This window comes from Euleptes europaea, chromosome 10 (assembly GCF_029931775.1).
Source record: "Euleptes europaea isolate rEulEur1 chromosome 10, rEulEur1.hap1, whole genome shotgun sequence".
In the NCBI taxonomy this organism is placed as follows: Eukaryota; Metazoa; Chordata; class Lepidosauria; order Squamata; family Sphaerodactylidae; genus Euleptes; species Euleptes europaea.
In genome coordinates, this window is record NC_079321.1 from 35970200 (window position 1) to 35986236 (window position 16037).

The 16037-nt window shown below is 42.2% G+C and overlaps 1 protein-coding gene across 1 annotated transcript in view; it reads left to right on the top strand.

Annotated features, from left to right (window-relative positions):
• Nucleotides 1–9217, top strand: part of MYOM2 (myomesin 2) — a 96405-nt gene extending 87188 nt beyond the window's left edge. Inside the window, exons 33-37 of the mRNA XM_056856264.1 lie at nucleotides 3768–3931; nucleotides 4250–4286; nucleotides 4405–4427; nucleotides 6905–6960; nucleotides 8793–9217. Of these exons, the coding sequence (XP_056712242.1) occupies nucleotides 3768–3931; nucleotides 4250–4286; nucleotides 4405–4427; nucleotides 6905–6960; nucleotides 8793–9140 (628 nt within the window). The 3' untranslated portion in view covers nucleotides 9141–9217. The remainder of the gene's footprint in view (nucleotides 1–3767; nucleotides 3932–4249; nucleotides 4287–4404; nucleotides 4428–6904; nucleotides 6961–8792) is intronic.
• The last annotated feature ends 6820 nt before the right edge of the window (nucleotides 9218–16037 follow it).

Below are 16037 nucleotides of genomic sequence, written 5' to 3' on the forward strand. Positions count from 1 at the left end.
AGGTATCCCTGACAGCCCCAAAGTCTTAAATAGAAAAGCCATCTTACAACCTGAAGGGCAAAAGCTATAAAAGAATTAAAAATGTAAAGGTCATGGAGTCCAGATAGTGGAGAAAGATATCCAGAGGTCAACCAACGCTGATCACAAAATCCTATTATACTGGATTTCAAAAATGTAATCTGGGTTCTCCACTCCATCACGAACTTGCCATTGGATTTAAATCTGATTTCTAAGGCTTCTGACAGGGTTCCTGACCAATTTGCATTTCCCACTTCCATTTTCTCCCAGGGGTATTCTTCATGGATATTTGCTGCTGTTTCGACGCTGTTTTGCGTCGGAGGCAAATTTTGGTTATTTACTGCAGAGCCGTGTTTTCCCCCACTGAGCAAAATAAGCCGGTTTAAAAGAGAGGCAATCCAAACCACTTCTGAGCCGTACTTTCCAGTAAAAGAGCATTTTGTTGCTCGGATGCCCATGAAGAAATGTTTGCTTCGCTCCCCGGGACGTCTCCTTTCTCCTCCCCCAAGAACGGTGATTGGCTGGGGGAGTTGCCACTCTAACAGCATCGCACCGGCAGGAGGGAGACCCAAAGCAGACTGGCTGCCCCTCTTCAGAAGGGTGATGGGGGTTTTGGCTTGGATTTGCCGCTCTCAGGATGCCCCTCCCCAACACACACACACATAGGATCGCACCGGCTGGAGGGAGACCCAGAGCAGACTGGCTGCCCCTCTTGAGAAGGGTGATGGGAGTTTTGGCTTGGATTTGCTGCTGTCAGGATGCCCCTCCCCAACACACACACACATAGGATCGCACCGGCTGGAGGATCGCACCGGCTGGAGGGAGACCCAGAGCAGACTGGCTGCCCCTCTTGAGAAGGGTGATGGGACTTTTGGCTTGGATTTGCCGCTCTCAGGATGCCCCTCCCCAACACACACACACATAGGATCGCACCGGCAGGAGGGAGACCCAAAGCAGACTGGCTGCCCCTCTTCAGAAGGGTGATGGGGGTTTTGGCTTAGATTTGCCGCTCTCAGGATGCCCCTCCCCAACACACACACACATAGGATCGCACCAGCTGGAGGGAGACCCAGAGCAGACTGGCTGCCTCTCTTCAGAAGGGTGACGGGAGTTTTGGCTTGGATTTGCTGCTCTCATGGTCCCCCCCCCCCACACACACACATAGGATCACACCGGCTGGAGGGAGACCCAGAGCAGACTGGCTGCCACTCTTCAGAAGGGTGACGGGAGTTTTGGCTTGGATTTTCTGCTCTCGGGATGCCCCCCCCCAAACACACACACACAGGATCATGGGAAGAGTGGGCGGGATTAGGCGGATTTGGAGCGGTGAGTCATGAGCGGCAGCAGATGTAAGCAGCGCAGAGAAGTGCGCTGTTTCTCCCGTGAAAAATTGAGATGGGGGGAGAATCTGCACTGCCATGAAAAAGCTATTTAAATCAGTTTATTATTTGCTCCGATTCGAAACCGAAGCAAAATCCACCGTGAAGAATACCCCCCAGTGTCTGTGGTTATTAGCATCATCAGGTTTTTTTTTAAGTACTATAGGAGCACACTTTGAGGAGCCTGTGATTCAGAATTCATTGGAAAATTGTACTGAGACATTTGATAAGGTTCTCCAGTATCTGCCACATGTGCACACCATTTTTTAAAAGTACTTAATTACATATACAAAACCCTATCCCTGCATGCATGTCGCCCCTAGCCAGATTGGGGCTCCTGAGTATAAAGCAGAGCTTACAGTGTGATAATGGGTTAGCAGTGTGGAGATGTAAAAAACACTTGAGTATGCTAACATCTGAACCATAACCTAGATATCTACAACACATGTTGTATACCTGGCCAAGTGGCCTGTTCTTGAAACTGAAGAAGCAACAATTCAAATTTCAGCTTTAAAGTGTTTTGGAAACTAAAAGAAAAGAATTAAACATGATGGCACAGGGCATTCATACCAGAAATAAAAGAGGAGACCAAACAAATATCTCTTCTGTTGTCGCTTTTAAATCTCATGGCACTTATTCACGTGATGAATTAAAGCCACGTTCAAGGCTTTGAGCACGTGGGTTGGTCATGGTAGGTCCTCAGTAGATGAGGCAGGAGATGGAAGTCTCATAGCTGGAGGTTGCTACTACCCTAAGAACAGTGGGCTAACTCTCTCCACCAGTGCAATTGAGTTACCTTTTCTCCTTCTCTTGGTCACGCTGGCTGCTGCTGTTCTCCTTGGTAACTTTAACAAGGTCAGTCATGACAGTCAGTTTGAAGTGCTGCCAGAGTAAAGTAATTGGTGAAATTTCAGCACTGGCTAAGTCAATGCTGATCTGGCCAATTTACAGTGCATTATGAAGCCCTTCTCAGTCCATCAAAGTCAAAAAGCGTAGAAGGAGCTTAGAAGGTTGTAACTCTGGATTACACTGGTAGCCTTCAATAACTGGAGGAAATGTATGCCTAAACCATGGGCTTCAGTCATAATCATATATGCCTCTTTCCATGGAGCCACATTGGCCTAGATAGCCCTTGCTAAGATGGATCTTGCTCTCATTCTTTAGATCTGCCTCAAAAGCCCTCTTCCTTGGCAGAGGTCTTTCCCCTCTGCCTCAGCGCTGTTTGTGCTTCTGTTCACAAAATTTCAACTAACCTAATCATATAATATGTAATTACTTTTGCTTGCTTTCAGATGGCATACTCTTTTATCTCCCTTGTTCCCCTTCCCTTTGCTGTCACTTCTGCTCGTCTTGTCTCTGCATATGTCTTTTCTTCTACTCTGAGAATGCCATGCACATCTTGAAAGCACTATAAATGATAAATAGCAGAAGTAATAGAACACTCCCTGGGTGACAGATGTTCTTCCTTGGGAAAAAAAGCCCTTTAAATTTCATGTATATTATTAAATTGAAATATGAATAGAGCAAAAATAAGTGTAAAATGATTTCAAAATGAAATAAGGAGAGAGTCAAATATTCTAAAAAGAAAACAAAGGCAGATACTTTGTCCTCCAAAAGAAACACTTCCAGAAGACATTAAAATATCCCCAGAATTCTTTTTTGGGTTATAGAGTTTATCTTGATGGCTCAGAGCCTTCGGACACCTTCTTGTTTTTTTTTAAAGCCAGAATATTAATCAATCTAGGCATGAGAGACCAACATTTCTCTCCACCGTCCCCTGTCTTGTGGCATTATATCAGTTTTCAGGACCATCCCACAGTTGCAAGAAGATCTGTGAAAATGAAGCAGGATATGCTGAATAACTAGATCAGGGGTGTCAAACATAAGGACCATGGGCCGGATTTGGCCCCTTGAAAGCTTTTATCTGGCCCACAAGCCAGATGAGGCAGTCTCCCCCCTCCAGCCTATGCTTAAATGCTTATGTATTAAATGAGCCATATTGTCATTTTCTCTATGAAACTGAATTCAATATTTTTCATTTAATTATAATTTCAGTAGCTGGGATCCAAGAAACTTCCTTAGGCTTGCTCAGAGATTGGGACCTAGGCAGCCAAACCAGTAGTTTTTTTTTTTTTTTTTTTGCTTTTGAACAGGAACACCGTTTTCTTCCACCCAATGGTAAATCAAAGTCTGCTACTGAAAGTCTCTCCAGTTTCAGAACTGGATTGCTATGTGACGTAGATCTGTTGTTTGAAAAACATAAGCCCCAAATCCTTAGAAGGAGAACATAAAGTGGAATTTTGGATCCTAACCAGCATGTTTTTCTTTCACTCTAGACACATTTTAAAAACCCTCTGTTCATTTTTGTAGGGAATCTAAGATTTCTTCTAGTGAAAAAATGAGGATTGGAGGTAGTGAAGAAGTTGCCTGGATGCAGATATGTGAGCCCACAGAAAAGGATAAAGGAAAATACACTTTTGAGCTATTTGATGGAAAGGACGCCCATAAGCGAACTATTGATCTCTCTGGACAAGGTAGGAATCTTTAGCAATGGTACAGCATTTTCCCTACTGTAAAGAAAACAGCTAATATTAGGCCCATTTTGTAGTGGGGAAACTACCTTATTTATTTTTTAGATATTTATTTCATGCTAACAGCTTTCAGGGGTGCTGTATTATCTTGATTCATGCTGTATCTGCCCTTTTTAGCCCTTTGATCCCAGTTCTTATTTCATTTGATGTTTCTGTACCATGTTATAGGTTTAAAAAAAAGGGGGGGGGGAAAGTTCTGTGACAATGTTTTATACCGAGTCCAAGGCAAACTTTATAATACACTGAAATATTTCATTGCAGCGTACGATGATGCCTATGCAGAATTCCAACGACTCAAGTAAGCTTTCTAACTTTTACATTTATACTAATTCCATCTACCCACTGTTGACTATTAATGACATTATAATGTATTGTAATATTAATTTTTTGTTTCCTTTTTTTCTTCTTGCCTTTAGGGCAGCTGCTTTTGCTGAGAAGAGTAAGTAAATTATTTATAGAGGAAGAAAGTTAATTATTATCATGTAAGACCAAGAGCTAGTAATGTAATTAAAAGGCTGGAGGGGATGGTGGTAACAACCATAATATGCTTATATAAAGCCATTCAACGAAGATGAACTAATAAGCCATATAGATGATGCTTTCCTCTAGGCTAGGGATTCAGCAAATTTCTCAGTGAACCTGTTCAGCAGTTCCACTTACCTTGTTCAACACTAGCAATCCGACTGTGAGCAGATCAGGTTTATGTTCAGATTGCATTGAACAGCTGCTGAACGAGTCTGTAGCTGCCTGCTGGTCAGAAACCAATGCATAGCTGATCCATCATCAGCTGGGAGTTGGCTTCTGATGGCTGCAAGCAGTCTGGTTCTGCAAAGAGACACAAACAGGTTGCGACAGCCAGCCAAATCATTGATTAATTAGCTGCCTGATCACCACTGGCAGAAGCACATTGGCAGGTTTTGAGCATCCCTTCTTCAAACCTGTTTGAGAACAAGCATGGTGCAATTTCAGAATGAGTGGCTTGTTAAGTGTGTGGTCTTAGACCAGGCCTGCACAACATAGGCCTTGGGGATCATCCCTACTCATATGGATGCTTGGATTTCCAGAGGTTTCTGCAAATGGATAGGATTCCATCTATGGAGTGTGACTTCTTTGCCTCCCCCTCCCACTGCAGATTCTCCACAATTGCTGCTCCTAGGGGAAAGGGAACCCCTTAGAACAGCATGGGGGGAGTTGGAGGTCTTCAGGAGAGGGGAGAATTGGCAAACATTCTGCTCTCTGTGGGGTTTGGAGAGGGGAGGGACTTCAATGCCATAGAGTCCAATTGCCAAAGTGACCATTTTCTCCAGGTGAACTGATCTCTGTTGGCTGGAGATCAGTTGTAATTGCAGGATATCTCCAGCTAGTATCTGGAGGATGGCAACTTGAATACAAACAGTTCATTGAAATTACAGGAGAGCATCAGAGGGACATGAATGGAACACTTCACACAACAAAACTATAGAGCAACTATAGAATGGAATGAGTGACATTCCTCTAACTATGCATATGAGTGGTACAGAAGAACTAATGGCAAATACAGTTTGGACAATTCACAGTGGGTAGCCGTGTTAGTCTGTTTGCAGTAGTCAAAAAGGGCAAGAGTCCAGCAGCACCTTAAAGACTAACAAAAATATTTTCTGGTAGGGTATGAGCTCATACCCTACCAGAAAATATTTTTGTTAGTCTTTAAGGTGCTACTGGACTCTTGCCCTTTTTGACTACAGTTTGGACAGTTTGCTATTCATCACCATGGGTAACAAGTCCCACAGTTCATCCCCTAAGCATGCACACTCTTTACTTCCATGATGTACACTTAGAATTGCAGGCTAAAATTGTAGTTTCCAGAAGAATGACTGGACATCTTATTCCATCATATTGCAATATTATTTCTGAAGCATTATGATGGCACTGGAGAGGCTAGTAATTTTCTATATTCTCTGGCAATAATTTTACCTGAAATGGTCAGCTCAAGTGTTTATCTGCTGTTATGTATGCAGGACCAGCCAAACCCAGAGAGGAAATAGGCCGCCACCTAGAGTGCTTGCTTTAGTTATGGAAATGTATTGGAAAAAGAGAGACGCTGACTGCACTTTTGGCTTTATCCATTTTTCCAGCGCATAAAATAGGGATTCTAATTTATATGAGTGATAGTGCCCTGGAAGTGGGAAGTGGCATTTAGTCCAGGTCTCAGCTGAAGTGGAATGTAATAATGTGATAATTACTGAAATTACAAATAAGAAAATTGTGTTGCAATTAACTCTTGAACATTCACAATGAGATCTTAAATTGGCCCTAAACCCATCAAAGTAAGTGGGATTAAAAGGTGCAATGCTGTTTAGGATTGCACTGTTTTTAGGCTGTTCAGCAAGGCAGGGCTGGCTCTGTATGGCAGTGGAATTTAAAACATCTTGGTACTTTGAGCCAGGAAAGGTGGGATACCTTGGTTTTTGTACTGTCTTGCCAGTCAGAACAACTTTGCTTTTTGTAGGATGAAACTGGGAATATTGATGTTTTTCTTCATCACGATAAACTCTGTTGCATTCCAGAATGCTAGAAGCTTACTTGTTTCTCACCTCTAACTTTTAGAAACTCACATAAATTGAATGCACATCAGTATATAAGATATTGTAAATGGAAACCATTGGGAAAGCATGAATTAAATTGGGTATGGCAGCAACACAGAATAGGTTGTGCGGTTTGACAACCTGCGCTATATACTTGCCTTCAAATGTTGCAGGGAGATCTCACATTTTGCATTCAGTGTTGGAGAAACTGCTCACTCAAAGACTTTGTTGTCACAGCATTTAAACCTGACCTGCTGTTGAACGCAGGGACACCTTGAACAGAACAGGGTGCCACACACTTATTCTGTTGTCTGAACTCTGTATAATGGGCTCCTTGTTTTTAATTTCATAGATCGTGGTAAAGTAATTGGCGGATTGCCTGATGTTGTGACTATAATGGAAGGAAAGGTAAGGCTATCTTGTGCTTGGCTATTTGGGGAAAGGTGTGAGGCTGAAATGCTGGTCAATGCCCGTGCAAGGTTGCTCATCCCCTGATCCTATGCTGTTTGTTGCTGGGAGCAAGCCCAGCCACCCTGGTAATAGTAGTGCTGCAGGAGTGTAGCACGGAACTACTGCCTTCTCCCAAGTCACCAGAGGCCAGCAGCAAGCCAAGCCCTGAGGACTTTGGTTCTCTCCTGTCTACGTTGCTCTGAGCCCTGATGCTGGTAGAAAAAGGCTATGAAAATGTAAACCTTTGTATAGAAATAAGTTTGGATTCATCCTAAAAGCTACACCAACCGGATGGCCACTCAGCTGGCAAAGTAATACATAGGCATGGGTTCTCAGAAATTAATTGATATACACAACAATTCAGGCCCTGCAGTGGGACTAGCACTGACACTATAATACTACTGCTATAGTGGTTGTAGCTTGGAACTCGGACATGGAAAAAGGCTGCAGCAACTTTGGCCCCATCTTTTCTTGGAATACTAGACTACAAATGTTCCTAGCTGGGATACATCTACAATGCTTTTTCTTGTTGAAAGGATGTGGTTGGTGTTCAGCTTAACTGAGGGGCTGAATTTCACAAATATGACCATACCCTTTGAAAACTGTCTCATGTTTTAGCAGTTGGGGGTGAGAATACATGGAAAACATATAGGGGGTTCTGGATTTTTAAAAAAACTGAAAAAAACCCGCATCAGTACACCACAATGTGGCTTACATGATTTCTCAGTGCATATCAATTAGAACATAGCAACAAGCTAAAAAAACCTAAATGCATATTAGTATACAGAAATGAACTTTTAAAAGGAACCTTAATGTGCATTAGTGAAAGAGTTTTACATTTCACAATTGTTTTTAAAGCCAAATATGCATTTTGCACATAGCAAGATACAACCTCTGTAGCAGTAGTGCTATAGCGTCAGTGCTAGTCCCACAGCACAAAGCAACCGGGGCTTAAAATAAAGAGATTTCTAATGTGGATTGATGTGCACATCAACTCACAACAACTGGGCTGAAAAAAAGGGGGCAGACAATGTCCATTAAATAAGAAAAAATTGGCACACAAGCAGCAGGGGAACGAGTTCTGGGAAGAGGTGTGAAAAGTGCAAAACAGTGGAAGGGAGACTTTTTTCCCCACATGCCCTTCGAAATGACATTTTTCGCATAAAAGAACAGAACATCACAAAAATTGAATTGTGTTGTTTGATGCAGATTGGGCTGTGAAGTGCTTATATTGGAACAAATCAACACAACAAATAACTACCCCAATAACCTCAGTGTGACTCAAATTAATTAAGGCCCCTTGAGAGATTTTGTGTCTGAAATGGCTTGCTCAGTATTCCCAAGTGCTATGCATGGGGGAAACTTCAAAGACGTTTTTAAATGTGTCATTATCTGAACATCATGTCAAGCTAATGGTTTGGTTGGAAGCCTGCTTCGGGCAAGTCTGCAATGACATTCTAAGTGACATCTTCACACAATGCTGCCCTTGGGCTATTATTGCATTGCACTAGCTGGAAAGATGGAGAAATACTTGCATCAAAAAAACAAGTATATTTAAGGAATATGCTTTATGCCTCTGTGTTGCAGTCAGCGCAATTCTTGCATATGTGCAATATTATCCAACCACATCAAACCTATTCAAGGTGCCATTTCTTTTTCATAAACTCCCATTAGGCATTCTTCTTTGTAATGCTTTCTTTATTCATTGTTTCAGTAGCAAAGATTTTGGTTCAGTAAATGACACGTTGGATTGACCCTTAATTTTCTCCCCTGCCCTTTTCCCGTTTTAGACCCTGAACCTGACTTGCACCGTCTTTGGTAATCCTGACCCTGAAGTGGTCTGGTTTAAGAATGAAAAGCTTCTTGAACTTAATGACCATTACGTAGTTGCGCTGGATCAAGGAAAGTATGCCAGTTTGATCATCAAGGGGGTGTCATCAGAGGACTCGGGAAAGTACAGTATAAATGTCAAGAACAAGTATGGTGGTGAAATGGTGGATATCACTGTAAGTGTGTACAAACACGGCGAAGAGTTGCCTGACATTAAACCTGCTGCACCTGGGAAAACAAGGCTAATACCAGCAGACCCAACTCAAGAATCTGCAGTTTCTAAACCTGCAAAAAGTGGCAGGAAGTAGATTTGGGTGTGTTTGACAAATAAAAAGCTAGAGAGAAGCTGTAGGAGTCCCCCCCACCTGATAGTGTTTCTGCAGTAGATAACCAACAATGTCCAAGGAACAGACAAGGTTTTTGAAGTATGCACCACAGTCTCAGTTGTAAAACAGTCCCAACCACACATGTGATTATATCATTATGAATAGAAATGTGATGTGGCTTGCAAACCACAACAGGCCGTTAGGACACAGCTGTCATTAACTTATATTCAAACCATTATTATTTTTGTGGGACACCACTCTGCTTATCGCAACCGACATAGGCAGACGGTTTAGTTATATATGTGATCGGGGCACTGAACCTTTCTTCTTAATATGAATCATGACCCTCGGTGCTTTTTGTAAAACCCCACTGAGTTTGGATGGGCTGCAGAGATGTAAAAGCATTGAGAGCCGTGTCTTCAAATGATTAAGATGAGCTGAAAAATGACCCTCTGAGCTCTCCTTTGTGGCATTGCTGTTTTGTAGGGCAAGCTGATCTTTGGTAGTATTTTACAATCACCGTGGACTCATTTAAACCATAAGTTTCACAGTTGTTTGTTTTTTCCCCTCCCCCTGCTTTGTGCTAATAAAAACTTTAAAAGTCACCTTGTGTTTCTCTATGCACCAAATTACATTTAACTAGTTCTGTTTACTCTCTTTCACTGTTTAATTATGGCTTATTGCACAATTTCACAGCTGGTAGCATGCAGACAATGGACTTACAATAAAGAAAACAAATTATGGATCAATTATGGATCATCATAGTAACTCTATGGCATTTACTACACTCATTTTACACTTTATGGTGTGGTCAGTAAGCTGCTAGGAACTGGTATCAGGGGACACCTATGCCATTTTGTAGTTTCCTCTGATAATTATGCTTCCAAATTGGGTCTCATCCCAGGAAGGCAAAGTCAAAACTCTCAAGTTTCCATAGCCAAAGCAGCTGACTCTGAGCAATGTTTTGCAAAAGCTTTACCACTAACAGATGTATATTTTCAATGGGATTAGCACATGTGTCCTGTATCAACTAGCAGTTGGGTAACTATCACCAAATAACATGCTATTCCTTTCTATTGTATAACCTTGACCGAAGAACGGTACACTCCTTCTATCTGGGATGGTCGTCTTCTTCCACCAAATGCACAGCTTCGGGACACACATGGAGCGGTGAGGGAGGGAGGGGACACCCACCTAGCCAGCCAGATCAGCCGAATCAACCCTGGCAATCAATGGGATGACAGATGTCGCAGCCAGATCGCCCTCACATCCATAGCATGCTATTATAAATGCCACAAATTATGTTCACATGTCAGCAGAGAGTTGCTCTGAAACAGTTCATTTCTAAACTTAGGCTTGGATTCTAAGGTGCTGCTCTGTTGGCATAATGGCAGATCTGATGGAACAGCATGTAGATGAGGGGAGTGTTTCCCCCCCCTGACATCTCCCTTCCTGATGTTCAGTCCCACTTTGCCTTCCACACTATCCTTGGAGCTTCACCAACCTGCAGAAGCATTTGTCTAGAGGTCACAGAAGGTGGAGGTGAGAGACGGAGAAGATGCCTTTCTACAGCACAACTGTGCTCACACTGCTTGGAATCCATGCTTTAGCTTGAGTATGCAGAATCTGCCTGGTGTAGGGAAGATGTTGGATCCAGCAACTTGCCTTAATCATCCAAATATCACAACATGCCTCTGGTTGTCTGTGACAGACTTGAACACAGCTTTTCCCATGCTCACCTTCTTCCTCCTGTCTCCCTCTCCCCTCATGTGTGGACTGTATGTGGAAGATTCTTGGTTTGTAAAGACTTCCATAAAACCCCAGTTTGGCTTGATATATCAATGCACTTGAGAAAATTGGAGTTCTTATCTCTCCACAAACCAGGACTTTAAACTGGAATTATATTATGGTTCAGAATCCCAGTTTGTGGGGAAGGGTACAAATTCCACTTTGCTCAGACACGTGCATTCAGATGTAATTTGAATTGGAGTTTGATTGAAAGCTTTGCCAACCAATTTTCTTTCAGTTGAGCCCTATGCACAATGGAGTACATGAGCACAAACAGTGCCTGTGGCTTTCAAGGATGGCATCTGAATGTGGCCATCACTGGAACTAAGCCAAAGGCACACTTCATACATGATTTATTCCTACAATAAGGCAACCTCTGTGCAGAGAGAAAAAAAATTGTGTGCTGTCATTCACAAAGTACAGTAAAGGAAGACAGAGATGCAGAGGTTGTAAACTGTTGCATGCATTATCACAGCATTACAAGAGAAATTACTTCAAAGTGTTGGGCAGTTCACTTTCCTTGTTTCAATCCATGAGCTTTTTTGTAAATATTTTAGATTACACAGCCACTTAACCACTCTCTTTATTTAAAAAAAATTAAACCTCCCCCACTCAAATAATTCCAATTTTGTATTCAAGAACTTTGATCATGTTAGAATATTTCTGGATGTAGTTAATAAATTGTAGAAGCTGAATAATACAGCGTAGAAAATAAGTTATATTTTGTGTTATTTTTTATGGTCTTGAGTGTACAGGTTATATTTACCAGAGATTCTTGTGTATTGTCGAAGGCTTTCACGGTCAGAGTTCATTGGTTCTTGTAGGTTATCTGGGCTGTGTAACCGTGGTCTTGGAATTTTCTTTCCTGACGTTTCGCCAGCAACTGTGGCAGGCATCTTCAGAGTAGTAACACTGAAGGACAGTGTCTCTCAGTGTCAAGTGTGTAGGAAGATATAGTCAGAAAGGGGTTGGGTTTGAGCTGAGTCATTGTCCTGCAAAAGTAATGTGCTAATCATTGTCCTGTAAATATCAAGATAATGTGCTAATGATGGTGTGGTATGTTAATATGGAACCATTGTATCCTGAAGTGATCTGTTAATGTGTGAAGTCCAAAGCTAATCTCCATGGCTATTGTTGGCTATAGTCTTTGTTAGTCTGGAGGTTTTTAGGACAGGAAGCCAAGCCTTATTCATTCTTAAACTCTCTTCTTTTCTGTTAAAGTTGTGCTGATGTTTATGAATTTCAATGGCTTCTCTGTGCAATCTGACAAAATAGTTGGTAGAATTGTCCAGTCTTTCAGTGTCTTGGAATAAGACCCTGTGTCCTGTTTGTGTCAGTCCATGTTCAGCCACTGCTGATTTCTCAGGTTGGCCAAGTCTGCAGTATCTTTCATGTTCTTTTATCCTTGTTTGTATGCTGCGTTTTGTGGTCCCGATGTAAACTTCTCCACAGCTGCAAGGTATACGATATACTCCTGCAGAGGTGAGGGGGTCTCTTTTGTCTTTTGCTGATCGTAGCATTTGTTGTATTTTCTTGGTGGGTTTAAACACTGTTTGTAGGTTATGTTTTTTCAAAAGTTTCTCCATCCTATCAGTGACTCCTTTAATAAATGGCAAGAATACCTTTCCTATGGGAGACTGTTTTTCCTGAGTTTTCTGATTTTTGTTTGGTTTAATGGCCCTTCTGATTTCATTCTTGGAATAGCCGTTTGCTAGCAGTGCGTGATTTAGATGATTAGTTTCTTCCTTGAGAAACTGTGGTTCACAGATCCGTCTTGCACGGTCCATTAATGTTTTGATTATTCCTCTTTTCTGTTGGGGGTGGTGGTTGGAGTTTTTGTGTAAGTAGCGATCTGTGTGAGTTGATTTCCGGTAGACCTTGTGACCTAACTGAGAGTTTGTTTTACGGATGACAAGGGTATCAAGAAATGGGAGAACCAATTCTTGTGTATTGTTGCAGCTTTTCAGAAGTATCCTTGGGCACCTCAGGCAAGGTTAGACTTATCTTGGCTGTGCCTTTCAGTCATTCTTTTTAGCTAGCTAAGCTCTACCCATTTCCTTTCAGGTATAAGGGAAAGAATTTATGGTGGCATTTAATCCTTTGCTGAAGCAGAGAAATTAGCACTTGCTGGAACGCTATTTTCAAAAGGCTGAAGATTTGTAATAAGCACTTACTTTTTTCCAGCAAGCAAGGCAGCAGAGTTCTTACCTTGTGTGAATTTTAAAAGAAGAAGAAGAATTTGCCAGTAGCAGAGATGTTAGTTAAAGCACCTACTCTTTAAATAATGATTGTTCGGAATATTGAATTATACATGGGTTTCCTGGTCCAGCTGCAAGCTATATATGTGCAGAAGAAAGCTTCTTTGCAAGTATCCCCTTCTGAGGACCAAACTAGATGGTACAGTATCCCCAAACCTACTAAGAGGATGCAGCACCATTTTACAGCCTTTAAAAAAATTGCAGAGGGGGCCCAATCCTGTAAGAGATTGCAGCACAGGCAGATGGGGGTTCCTGTCTTGAGACAAAAGCCCCTATCCCCCTCAGCTGCAGTCCCTGGCAGCATCAGGCCCCCAACATGATTTTTAAACATTTTTAAAAAGGCTCTAAAACGGTGCTGCATCCTCATGGCAGCATTGGGGACACAGTACTGTGTAGTTTGGCCCTGAAAAGTAACTAGTGTATGTAAATGGTTGTAGGTTGCCAAATGTTCTGTCTTTTTAAAAGAGAGAGGTTTAGTGGTATGTTGTTTACTAGTTAATGTTACTTCACTTCAGCTGCACATTTCCACACATTAGGCCTCTACTAAAGAGTCAGGACATCTGTTGGCAACCCTACATTGATGCTGGATGTGCAATTCCCTTTTCTATTCCAATTGTTAGGCCTTATGCACACATTGTCCTTTGGTTTCAGTGTCCTCCTCTTCTTTGAACACATAAGGCTGTCAGACCATTTGGTCCATACAGGTCAATATTGTCGACCCTAACAGGCAGGGAATCTCCAAGGTCTCAGGCAGTGTCCTGAATTAGTGTCTCCACTTTGGTTCGAGGAATTAGTGTGGGAGACTAAGCCTTGTGAGAGCTTGGGTAACCAAGATCTTTGCAGCCTGTGTATAAAGGGATAAGTCCCTTGGGGAAACTCTCAAAAAAGAGGTGGCTTGTCAAATAAAATGGAGTTTTATTATAAAATAGTTTCAAGCACACAATGCAAACACACATACACAATTCATCCAAGAGCTAAGGAAAGTTAAGGATGGAGGGGCGGGATTCTAGAGTAAGGGTTTGGGGGATAATTACCAATCTTGAAGAGTGTCATCTGAGTGAAAGCAGCATTGTAGAGGGGAAAATGAACCAGTATCTTCAGAAAACAAAGTGAGAGACCCTACACACAAGTAAGGGGTGAGTGTATGGATCCAAAGACACACACAGAGACACTATGAATGCCCTGAAAGCTAATATTTATACCCCTAAATGAGTCCTGGGGCAATATTAGGTAACTGGAAAAAGGAAGCGTTTACCAGGGACAAAGAACTTAATTGCTCCTCCAGAGTCCAAAACAAAAGAGAGGGGAAAGATTTAATGTCTCTCAGGAAATAAGAGAATTTTGTGTGATTGTTGAATATTGGTTCACCTCAGTGGAGCAGTGTCCTGCTCTTGTGCCAGCCTTTCATCCTATATGCACGTAATGGCACCCCTGGTAGCTGGAGCAGTCCGGACATTAACAGTAGAGGTCTTTTGCATCAGCTGTTTCCTGATCCTTTTGACTGGAAATGTTAGGGATTGAACCTGGGACCTTCAGTATGCCAAGCAAATGCTTAACCACTGAGCCACAGCCTCCTATGTAAACAGTTGATTGGCAATAGTTTAAATGTTGCTTCAAAGACTACTTGTGAATGGTTGCAGTTTCTCTACTCATACTTTATTGGGTCAGAGCCAGACAGGTTAACTTATGCTGAGTATTAAGAAGGCAGATGGAGTGGCCTAATGCAACTTAGCGGGGTCAAGTGAGATATGTATGAGAGCCAGACTAATTTAGAATGAAGGTCAGGATAACGTGTATTATCTCTAATATAGGAGTGTCAGCCAAACAGCTTGGCTTGACAGTTTTGTAGGGTCTTTTATTTAAAACAAAAACAAACAAACCTCTGCGCCAGTAGCAAATTTGTTTTGTGTGTATCACAGCCAGTGCGTTGGGCTATTTGCCAGAATTTTTTGAGTTGAAATCAGTAGCGACTTACATAGGCTAAATTCACATATATGGCTTAAATGCTGTTCAGCCTCTTTCCTGCTCTTGGTGTCCACATGAAAAATAGAAAAAACACTTTTGAATGTGCTAGTAGCAGGTTTATGAACCAATCAATACCGACCAATACCAGGGGTAAACCTGGAACAAGCTGAATACTCATACTGGTAAAGGGGTATTTCGGCTTTATTCTGGGTTTACCAAAAAAAATTGGGTCCATTCTAGTCCCAATATAGTCCCTATGGAGATTTTTTTCAAAGCTCCTGTGGGGGCATTTTTGGAGGTAGAGTCACCAAATTTGCAGCATAGCTGCAAGGGACTCTCCTTAGATGGACACCAAAGTTTGGTGAAAGTTGGGAAAGGGGGTCCAATTTTATGGGCCCAAAGGTGTCACCCCCATCCTCCATGCTGGAGAAAGGAAAGTAATGTAGTGGCTGAAGTGTTAAACCTAGGGTTGCCAACCTCCAGGTGGAGCTTGGAGGTCTCCTGGAATTACAACTGATTTCCACACTACAGAGATCAGTTCCCTGGATAAAACGGCTGCTTTGGAGGGTAGATTTTATGGCATTATACCCTGCTGAGGTCCCGCCCCTCCCCAAGCACCTCCCTTTCCAGGCTACACCCCAAAATCTCCAGGAATTTCCCAATCCAGAGATGGCACCCCTAGTTAAACTAGATCTGGGAGACCTGGGTTCAGAGTGTGTAAACTCACTCTGTAATTGTGTGCCATTCCCTTTCTCTCGGCCTCACTTCTACTGGGTTGTTGTCAGGATAACACAGAGGAAAGGAGAATGATGTCGTAAGCTGCAGTGGGTCCCCATTGGAGAGAAAAATGGGGTATAACTATCTAAAT